The sequence below is a fragment of the Copadichromis virginalis genome, linkage group LG2, assembly GCF_057382275.1.
Source record: "Copadichromis virginalis isolate Kocher_CV1m ecotype Utaka linkage group LG2, C_Virginalis_male_GT1.1, whole genome shotgun sequence".
Classification (NCBI taxonomy): Eukaryota; Metazoa; Chordata; class Actinopteri; order Cichliformes; family Cichlidae; genus Copadichromis; species Copadichromis virginalis.
The window spans coordinates 3,246,676-3,258,181 of NC_140619.1; the positions used below are offsets into that span (position 1 = coordinate 3,246,676).

General features: G+C 42.4%; 1 protein-coding gene and 1 long non-coding RNA gene across 2 annotated transcripts; one reads left to right on the top strand and one right to left on the bottom strand.

Moving 5' to 3' along the window:
• Nucleotides 1-126: 126 nt before the first annotated feature.
• Nucleotides 127-3,619, bottom strand: LOC146716755 (uncharacterized). The gene is made up of 5 exons (XR_014922238.1): nt 3,507-3,619; nt 2,509-2,599; nt 1,817-1,904; nt 1,339-1,375; nt 127-971 (listed from the first exon to the last, which is right to left on the bottom strand). It is a non-coding gene; the product is annotated as an uncharacterized LOC146716755 (long non-coding RNA).
• A 6,570-nt stretch (nt 3,620-10,189) lies between these two features.
• On the top strand, nt 10,190-11,295 carry LOC146716756 (nesprin-2-like). The gene is made up of 2 exons (XM_085434652.1): nt 10,190-10,932; nt 11,079-11,295. The coding sequence occupies exons 1-2, from the start codon at nt 10,190-10,192 to the stop codon at nt 11,293-11,295; spliced, it is 960 nt and encodes a 319-aa protein (XP_085290778.1).
• The last annotated feature ends 211 nt before the right edge of the window (nt 11,296-11,506 follow it).

Below are 11,506 nucleotides of genomic sequence, written 5' to 3' on the forward strand. Positions count from 1 at the left end.
GCCTTTGCCAGCATGTAGTCCAGTTGGTTTTATGTGAACACAGTTGTGCCAGAGTTTGTTTTTCTCCTCCCCACAACTGCAGTATTCAGGAACCTTCAAATATAAATTCATCACAAACATCAAATGTCTTGTTCCATTTAGGCATTTATTAAAGCAATGACACATTCACTGTTCAGTTTATTCACCTTTGAAAGAGGTAGCTTGAAAACACAGGAAGTAGTGACAAAAAGGTTTAAGTACATTTCTCAAATAAAGAGGATTCCATCACATCTAGGCCAATGAAACAGACAGATGACTAATGTTCAGCCACAACGACAGGAACAATCATGCATTTGTCTGTTATTTAGCCTCGTGTACATTAATGCTTGTACCATTGTATAGTCAGACTTCAGCACCACATCATCTTGCTGTTGTTGTTATAACCCCAAATGAGTGATGCCATAAACTTAGCAGTAAAGAGTTTACTAGAAAGCCGTTCTCATAATCTGCAAACCGAGCAATAGACATTTGGTGGCTTTCAGACAGAACGTTGGTTTAAGGGATTTCAGCATTAGCTTCATTTTTCCAACCAGAATTTACAGCCATCTGTTCTCTTCAAAACACCACACGGAAGCTTGCATCTCTTAATCATTGAGCTCAGTTGCAAGATAACCTCAGAATTATCCAACTCACAATGTACACTTGCTGTACTCCAGTGTAAATGTGTGTCCAATATCACCTATTGATGCTGCTGCTTAGATTAACAGACATTAAAAGGCAAACATTTTGATAGATCTGGTTTTAAACCTTCAAATGAGGGATTAGAGAAAAAAATATAAAATAAAAACCCTCGTCTTGAAATCTAGAGCCCCTGTGAGGTTGAGGTATGCAGACAGGACTCCACATCCTGACATGACATTTGCCGAAACTGGTCGATGTAGCCAAGATAGCAGTTGCATCCCCAAGTCATCCAAAACTGCCTGTCAGGATCCCTGTCGACACAAAACCAAAGCACACGTATTACTATTATTATTCAATCTGCACAGTGAAGGTAACTGAACTATTCCCAGCAGCATGTTTCAGGCCTTCAGTCAGGTTCTGGTAAATTGTTTTTACTTAAACCTGTGCCAAGTCCTGACTTTCTCTCCCAATACTAAGATTCTCCAGCAGAGATGAGCCAGTCTCTGTCAGAGCAGTACAAGATTGGGTTCACACCATTTCTCCACATCCTTCATGTACATCACACATACCTGCAGTCAGTCAGCATGAGCTCCTTGCAGCATAATGTGTTATTATTCACTAATCAGTGCATACAGGGCAAAAACTTAAATACAAGTAAAAGTTGTCAGTGAGACCCACCTTCAGTCTGTAGATATCAGTACCACAGATCCTCTGCCTGCAACACAACCACAACCACTATTATCTCATCTATTCACAACAGCCTTTTGCTCAGCGCCAGGCCAGTGTCAGTCTCAGTGTAATAACTTTAGATTTACCACACACCACCCACCAAGAAACTGATTTGAATTGTCCAAGAATTTCCAGCCAGTGTCAGTCTGGATGTTCTCCTCCCACAAATGACTGATCAGTGCATCCCCATCGGAAACTCATGCCACTTTGGATGGAGTAAAATCTGAGTAAGCAGCAACATCTAGCTGCTGTAATGTTGTGAGTCTGTGGCATCAGTTGGTCCCTGTTAACTACACTAGCTAAGAGTCTGAAGCAAATCTAGCTTAACATCAGTCTGAAATTACACCAGGAATGACAAAGATGTGAACATGACAAGACTGCTAAATAGTTCAATGCAGAACACGTCTATAAACTGAATTTAACTTACCTTTACGCCTAAAGGCAAGCAGTGTGTAGTTCTACTCCACTGCCAACACTCAGCCTTCATGTCTGTTTAACACTGGGTGCCAGCATGTCTGCAAGAGAAACCAGTGCAACATCAGGATAGTCTTCAAGATGACAATTTGTAGGTGTTCACATTTAAGGAGCTTTTAATTTGTCTGCATCCTCAGACTCAAGACAAATCATATCATCTGAGAAGGGATCCACTTTAAAGTGAAAACTAATGCAATGGCACAAACCACATTCACATCAAGCCCCATTTTCTAAACTGAAGTCAGGGAGCACAAACGTGCCAGTTTATTCTTATGTTGTCACAGTTACTTCTGCTAGCAGACTTATGTGGCAGCATATCTGTGAGAACAATGGAGAAATATGTAGTTGCAAAGGGAATCCCCCCAAAAAAATCTCATTACAAAAAATGGAAAGTTTATCTGGTTTAAACACTTTAATTGGCATTTTCCTTGCCCATGTCACTCAGTACTATAAAAGCTATAAACAGAATTAATTAGGCAAAGGGGAAAAGACTGTCTTGAATAGACATGCCCCACACATTTTTTTAAATTGACTGGCTTGTTTAATAGCCAATAAAGCATTTTCTAATTTATCAGTTTTTCTTGGAAATGTTTTATTCCCAAAAGCAGATTTCTCACCGTAATACTTTAAATCTAAAAGACTTACCAACTGAAGTCACTGCCTGTTGTGTCCGTTCCATAGTAACAACATGGCGGTGCCGCAGAAGTGTCCACTGCAGCCTGTCCATCTGAACCCACTGGGGAAAAGAAGCGCGAAACCAGTTAAAAAGGTCCGGCATGAGAAGCACTGAGTGGTAACAGCAGACATCCGTCGTTGTTTCACACACGGTACTTCATCTCTTTGTATGTTGGGCAGACACTGTGATTTTTTCCAGTGGCGTCAAACTGTGCGTCCATAAAATGAAGGTTAAAACAGAAATTCTGTCGCTCGCTCTCGGTCTTTCACTCACACAGACACACAATCAACCTTTCTAAATTGCTAATGAAAAACATGATCAGGCAGCTGTGATTGAGCAGCATGTAGAGCCAACTATTGTCACGGTTGTTGTGTCGTGATAATTTTGTGAGGCCACATGGAAAAGGCTCGGATGAGCTTTCCAAAGTTCTACAAGTTGTGCCTCCATCGCTTGTGTCCAGATCACACGCTGCACTGCCGTGCTGCTTTTTCACCGACGTTTATGTGTTTGCGCGTGCGCAGTGTGAGAAGCTGCGGTGACACCCTCACGACGGTCGGGACCAAGCGATTGATGATCGCGAGCTGGTCGTGAGGTGTTAATCGCTTCTCGTTACCCCGCGTAAACTACACGACGCACTATGAAGGCCAAAATCGGGCCGATCGCCAAAACGCTCGCACGACTGAAAAATCGGCTCAAAATGGGCCAAAAATCGCAGTGTCTGCCCAGCTTAACGTTGCTCCTGCACAGGAGTAGCCCACAGACTGGTTGTTGCACATATTTTTTGATGCTGTCTCCCATCAAGAGCCCACAAGTAAACGCGGACTGCCATTGCACTACACCCGCTCTGCGCACTCACAAAACTTTCGAGTCCCGTTTTAACACAAATTTGTCGCATGGATAAATTACACTCGCTTTAGTCCTTTTCCTTGTCGACGCACCGCACGGGCCTTTACTGAGCAGACCTCACCATAATGAATTTTCCTCCTTCCGCACCACATCTTCCTGCTGACTGAGAGGCAGACCACGCGTCTCGTGTCAATTTATTAAGCCCGGATACCGCTGTGCATTGTGGGAGAGGAAGCTCTTCCATCTGTTTTTTTTTTAACCTTTATTGAAAGAAATTATCGACAAGTCAAGGAAACAGACCAGTATTGAAACAATTTATATTATAATGTTGATGAAGCAAGTCATTTTAACTTTAAAGGGAGAAAATAAAAATATCTAGGGTATAATAATAAGGAACATAGGCCTTTTGACACAGGCAGGAATATTCAGAATAGCAAGTACTTTGTGATTTTACAGTATAGTACAGCAGTTTTTTATTTATATTAGAAAGAAGCCTAAGTGACTTAAAATAATGACAAAAGTAATTCAAGAAGACGGTAAACAGAGGAGGGGTATTTTTTCCACTTACATGCATGAATAAAATACTTACATAACACTATTACAAAATTGACAACATCTGAGATTTTAGAATCCAGATTGTCCATAAAGTAAAGAACATCCTTAGATGTGAAAGAAGGTATATTGGAAAGAGTGAAACCCAACAGTGTATTTCAAACCAAAGAGCATTAACATACTGACATTTGAAAAATAGATGCTCTAATGTTTCTGCATCAGAAGAACAGAAAACACAAGAGTCGGACTCTAAATTAAACCTTTTATACAGGAATTCTCCAAATGGATATATGTGAATACTTTAAAGTATTTGCGATAAGATTTAACAACGGTATGGGTATCGCTTTACAAGCCTTATTATAATTATTAAATGAAACGTCATTTTTATTTATCAATAAATTCTTCGTACCATAGCAAGTTTCCGTTTTTGCCAAGATCAAAAATAAAACATACAACCCCATCATACCAGTTTGATTTAAATAAAGACTTCTTATTGACGACTATAACCCTATTATTCCACATCACAGAATTGTGAAGTGAAAAATTGTGGGTGAAAATTAGTTTCCCAAAATCCAAAGCCTGCTTATAGAAACTAGACAACTTAAGAGGAATCTTAGAAAATTGCATTTGAGCAAAAAATCGAACCCGCCGACATTATTAAGGAGTTTGTTTGGAATATGGTACCACATAGATTGAGGATAGGAAATGCAATCGTTTAACCATGTGAGCCTGAATGCAGCAATAATGGATTCAAAGTCTAAAGCTTTTAAGCCCCCATTTTCATAGTCTTTAACCAATTGTGATTTGCATATATAATTATTTTTCCAGATAAAGCTGAATATAATAGAATTGGGCAGTTTAATCGTTTCTGGAGAGGTAAAAATTGAATAACAGGGGGTATATGAGTCTTGAAAGTTCTTCTGCTTTAGACAGTAAGATATGACCTAATATGGATAAATCATGTGTTAGGCAATGATTAAATATTTTTTTAACTGCATTTAATCCAGCAGTTATGTTATTAATCTCTTGATCATTAGTATTTTTACTGATTATTAAACCAAGGTATTTTACCTCCTCTTTTACTGGAATATTGTTAATAATACTTTGATTACAGCTGTGTACAGCTAAGATTTCACATTTTTTAAGACTTAGTGTTAAGCCGGATGCTTTTGAGAATGAAAGGATTTTATTAATTGCAATAGAGACCAAATTTATATTCTTTAGAAATAAGGTAGTGTCATCAGCAAATTGACTAATTTCAAATTCTTTATCAAGAATGTTTATGCCTTCCAGATCTGAAGAGAGTTTGACATAAATGGCAAGCATTTCTGTTGCAACAATAAACAATAACGGGCTAATAGGGCATCCCCGTCGAATGCCACGATTAATTTTAAAACTATTAGAAAATCTGTGATTGAGTGCAATACTACTTTTTATATCTCTGTACAACATTTTCACTACACTAACAAATCTGGGGCCAAAACCCACAGCCTCCAGAGCTTTAAATAAAAAATATGCTTCAAAGAAGCAAAAGCTTTAAAGAAATCAAGAAATAAAATAAGGCTATCATCGATTAAATAATTGTAATCCAACATATCTAATACTAAACGGGTATGACGATGAATGTGATGTCCTTTTATAAAGGCTGACTGTGTCTCATCTATTATTTGAGTTATTCCTGTTTTTAATCTGTTGGCATAGACATGAGCTAACAATTTATAATCACAGCAAAGAAGTGTGATTGGTCTCCAATTATCTAAAAGGATAGAGCCCTTGTTTGGTTTAGGAAGTAAAGAAATTATTTCTCGTTTCATAGTTGGAGATAGCATCTGATTATTTATCCATTCATTAAATACCTGGGATGGAAAGGTGCTGCGCCTAACTGGAGGGCAGACTAACTGTGAATATGAAGAGCAGCGCCGCCCTAGGCCACAGTAACAAACAACAGCAACAGAACCTGAAAAGTCAGCGCCACCTGCTGGTCAGGCTCAGACCACTGTGGATCTTAAAGATGAGGAGGAAAAGGAAGGAGAAGAAGAACAGCCTGGTGCAGCAGGAGCAACAGGCAACAACTGCTCACACTGCCAAACCAATACACCAGACAATTATATCCACGCTATTTGGTTCTGTCCACCAGTTCAGAAGTTTTGGCGCGAGATATGTGAAGACTTATCGAAGTGTCTGAAATGTAACATTCCAACTTCCCCCTTAGTGTGTTTGTTGGGCTTAGATAATGTCACTACAGATAAGAATATAGCCCATTTGGTTTTCACTGCCCTATGCATAGCCAAGAAAACAGTCCTCATGAACTGGAAAAATAAAAATAATCTTAATTCTAACCAATATAGAAATTATCTAATAGATTACATTAGTCTCGATACAGCCTCTGCCACCACATCAGATCAATTGCTCTGGGCTCCTTTGATCAGCTCCATCACCTAGTGGGGGTGGGGGGTCATAGTTTGGTCCCGCCTTCACTGTTGTGATTGGTGTGGGGGTAGGGACAGGCTTGGGGATTCCCCAGGAGCGTCTTCTTTGGAAGGCTCAGCCCGGGGTTGCGGTCATCAGAATCAGAATCAGAATCAGAAAGGGTTTATTGCCAAATGTTGAGCAGGTTTACAACATTAGGAAATTGCTGCGGTGCTTCAGTGCAAACATACTGTCATAAATAGCACTTAAATAGACATGGAAAAAAATAAAAGTAGGGATAAGAATTAAAAGTGCTACGTGGAAAGATATGTGCATGAGATATACATGAGATATATACATGAGAATAAGAATTAAGAGTGCTACGTTGAAAGATATATACATGAGTGCAGGTGGTGATCAGTGCCAAACATGGAATGATGCAGTGACACAGCGTAGGGTCATGTGTTAGTGGCGGGTACAGTCATATGGTTATTGTTCATGTGTCCAACAGCAGAGGGGAAGAAACTGTTCTTATGGCGAGAGGTTCTGGTGCGAATGGACCGGAGCCTCCTGCCTGAGGGGAGCAGGTCAAACAGACTGTGTCCAGGGTGAGAAGGGTCAGCTGAGATCCGAGCTGCACGCCGCAATGTCCTGGAGGTGTACAGGTCCTGCAAAGATGGGAGTCTGCAGCCAATCACCTTCTCAGCAGAGCGCACAACACGCTGCAGTCTCTGTTTGTCCCTGATAGTGGCTCCAGCGTACCACACGGTGATGGAGGAGGTGAGGATGGACTCGATGATTGCAGTGTAGAACTGCATCATCGTCCGTGTTGGCAGGTTGAATTTCTTCAGCTGCCTCAGGAAGTACATCCTCTGCTGGGCTTTCTTGATGACGGAGGTGATGGTGGGCTCCCATTTCAGGTCCTGGGTGATGGTGGTACCCAGGAAGCGGAATGAGTCCACAGAGGTGATGGAGGTGTCAGTCAGGATGATGGGGGGGAGTGGGGCTGTGTGCTTCCTGAAGTCCACAATAATCTCCACTGTCTTCTGGGCATTCAGCACCAGGTTGTTGTGGCTGCACCAGGACACCAGACGTTCAACCTCCCTCCTGTCATGGCCTGTTAAGGGCTCTGTTGGTTCTTAGATGATGGTTTCCTCGTGGCTGAGCGTAACTGGAGTCATGTGCGGACGCATTTTACATCCACAAACGTGGTTTGTGATACATGTGGCAAGAAAGTGAGGGGTTGTGGCAACACCACCAAATCATATCACAGAATATGACGAGCGTATGTTGAGGCGAACTGAAGAGGAGGACAGGGACAGGTGCTGCTAGGGCGAGACAGACGTCTCTCACAGAGTCCTTTAGTGCGGCAGGCAGGCAAGGTGTTCAAATAGCGCACAACTTCAGTTTTTTTATTTCTATATGATGAACCCTGCATTATTAAGTGATAAGAATAAGTAATCTGATGACCTGTAATCATTATGACGCTATAATTTGAGATACAATAAATAAAATACGTTTTTGTACAAAGTATCAGTAACAGATCAGTATCGTCGATACCACCCTGAATTTTACTTGGTATCGGATTGGAAAGGAAATCAGTGGTATCACACATCACTAGTTGAAACAAATAGGAACCCCAGCCGACCTGTTTGTACCATGACTAAAAATAACTATCTCCCCATTGTTGTGACCAAAACTTCACATCATGTTCCTCAAAATGAGTTTCCTGGAGAAAAAAACAATTTGCCTGTTGCCCCTTGCAGAACTGAAAAACAGCTTTGCGCTTAATTGAGTCTTTAAGTCCCCTTGTGTTAAAGGAAAATAAAGAAATGTAAGTTTTCAATTGGAACACAGAACACATGAACAGCTTTAAAGATGAAGTTTAGGAGGTTGAGTAGGAAAGTCTTGAGGTAAAAGTCCCATCATCTGAAATGTTCCACTATATTCCTTTCATAGTCAGATGTCAGCCCGTACCTGGGGTCTCTTCCCTGATGCGTTTGCCTTCTATGAAACCAAAAGGGCCCCTGAAGCCCGCAGCCTTGCCTTCCTTCCGAGCCTGGTCGATTTCTGGCCACAATGCTTGTCTGGATCTCCAGTCCTCCGGGGGTCAGGTCTTCAGCAAAGCGGATGCCTTCTTCTTTGCACACGGGAGAAGCCTTCGTTCACCTCCAGATGTCATCTCTCACAGCATGTCTCACAAACAGAATAATGATTTGTCGATGCCGCTCTTCCCACTCTGTGGACAACATCTTCTTTAGGTCCGGAGCAATCCTTCCTAGAAGTTCCACCACTACTTCTCTGATATTTTCATTTATTTTCTCCTTTTTCCCTTTGATACGGAGACACCATCTTCTTTTCTATATTTCCTGGCTCAACACACGCTCTTTAATGTCGTCATTATCTTTTTTGAGTGATTCAATCTCTTTTTCCAGGTGTTGTATTTTCTTTTTGCATTCTTGTAGCTCCTCTGAATCAAACTGCACCGATTTAGCGATGGAAGCCAGCATGGCGCTATGTTGTTGAATTTGTTTGCTAACTTCGTCCATGCGGTCATCAACACGTTTTCCAAGATTCTCAGTAGCTTTTAGTATACTGTCTTTGGATGTGTTGGGGTCGTTATCAACAGCCGTACCTTTTGCTTTTTTCTCCATATGTGGTTTTTCAGGAGTATTATCAGGGGTTGTTAACAGTCTGTCCCTCTTGTTGTGAAAGGGAGGTCTTTCACTGCCGGAGGTTTCGTGTTGTTGTTTTTCTTCATGTTCGGGCTGAAACATCGTCAATATAACTCAAAGGAGTGAAATATATAACTTTAAGATTATCATCATCATCATCACAGTTTATTTATATAGCACTTTAAAAACACACAAGGCTGACCAAAGTGCTGAACAATAGAAATATAAGAGATTATAACATTAGTGAGGAGTTCAGACGGATGTGACTGCTCAGCCCGCCATCTTGCCCTGCCCCCTTTGTGTGAGGACCTTATCAGGAGGAAGTCGGCTAAAGCTGAAGCTGCGGCCTGGCCCGTCAGGTCTGAGTTCAGCTTTTTTGTTTTTTGCTTCTTTTCTCCATCTTTATTTCAGGTAATAACAAATATACAGGGGCTTGCAAAAGTATTCGGCCCCCTTGAACTTTTCCACATTTTGTCACATTACAGCCACAAACATGAATCAATGTTATTGGAATTCCACGTGAAAGACCAACACAAAGTGGTGCACACGTGAGAAGTGGAATGAAAATCAGACATGATTCCAAACATTTTTTACAAATAAATAACTGCAAAGTGGGGTGTGCGTAATTAGTCAGCCCCCTGAGTCAATGCTTTGTAGAACCACCTTTTGCTGCAATTACAGCTGCCAGTCTTTTAGGGTCTTTCTCTACCAGCTTTGCACATCTACAGACTGAAATCCTTGCCCATTCTTCTTTGCAAAACAGCTCCAGCTCAGTCAGATTAGATGGATTTGTGGACAGTTTTGGCATCATATGAATGATAACAATAATATATTTCTCTGTTTGTTGTTGTAGGGGTACCAGTCGAAGAACTGGTTTTTGAACAACAGCAGCGTCTGGATTTTGAAGAAATTCAAATGCAACAAAATGATGATGAGGAGGACAGAGTTCAGGACAAGGAAGAAGAGGCTGATAATGAAGAGGAGGAAGAGGCTGATGTTCCAGCAGCGGGCATAGAAATAAATCCACCTCAGGAAGTAGAAGGACCCGGTAACAGTCGCCCGTCCGTCGGATAACAGTCGCCCGTCCGTCGGGTAACCCGACGCACAGATATCCATCAAGAACTGTATTTGTCTTATGGTGAAGCTGAGGAGAAGAACGACAGGAGAGATGTGGGAGGTGGTGACGGTACAAAGCCCAAATGAGACGTCCATCCTGACATCACCGACTCAGGACTTTCATGAAAGCCTCCACTCTTTGCTGCTGTGGCTCGCTCACGCAGAGAGCGGACGGTACGCAGTGGACATCGGCCACCCAGACACGACTCTCACAGCGCTGCAACAGCACAGCAACACCCTCACTGCTCTGCAAAAGGAGCTGCAGGACAGGCAGGCTCATCAGGCCTCCCTTCAGACTCTGTGGTCTCAGCTCCAGCCTGAAGACGGCACAGAGGAGAGCAACGAGGCCCGGGAGAAACTCCACGTGACGGGGAGCAAGCTGAAGCTGCTCCTGAAGCAGGTGGACGGCGACCTCAGCAACCTGCGGCAACGTCTGGACTGCGAATCTGCTACAGCCGCCCAGTGTCAAAGTGTTTCTCAGGAGGCTGCAAATTCAAAGAAAGGCTCCTCCACTCAAAGAGAGAAGCGGGAATCGTCTCCCCCTCGATCCTTCTTCTACCGGGCCCTGCGTGCCGCCTTCCCTCTTCAGCTCCTGCTGCTGCTCCTCCTGCTCCTGCCCTGCCTGATTCCAATGTCGGAAAGTGACTCCACCCTTACCAATAACTTCGCCCGGTCCTTCTACCCCATGTTACATTACCCCAACGGCCCACTTGATTGTAATATCCCTCAGGGCTCTATACTGGCCATTTGTGGCCACTTTGCTTTTCGCTTTTCGCTTTTTTTTCCCGCATTTTTGTTCTGTTAAAAAAAAAAAAAAAAGGAAGTAGAAGGACCCTGGGTCAATAACAGAGCTGAAATCCCAGCAGGAGAAATTGAAATGAACCCGGCCCAGGCCCGGCTGAGAGTGACAATGAAAGTGTCCTTGAGAGTGGTCCTGACAGTGACACCGATCACAGTGACACTGACGACGACACTGATAACAACAACAGTGATAACAATGACACTGATGAGAATGACAATGATGATGGTGGAGACAATGTTCAGGATGGCCCTGTGCCACTGGCCTCCAGCCCAGTACTGGGAGGTTCAAGGAGGAGACCAAGGGAGGAGGAGGATGATGAAAAAGAAGATGGGGCACCTGGACATCTAGCAAACTAATCAGAGGATTCAAAGATGTACGTTTCAGTTGCAGCTAAATCTGTGAGTCGTCTGCATAACAATGAAATGAGATGCCATGTTTTTTAAAAAGTGAACGAACGCATAGAGAGCATATAAATTGAAAAGAGAACTGGGCCAAGAATGGACCCCTAGGGGACCCCACAAGTGAGTGAGGTTTTTGAGGATGATGTATCCCCAATCTAACAGAAAA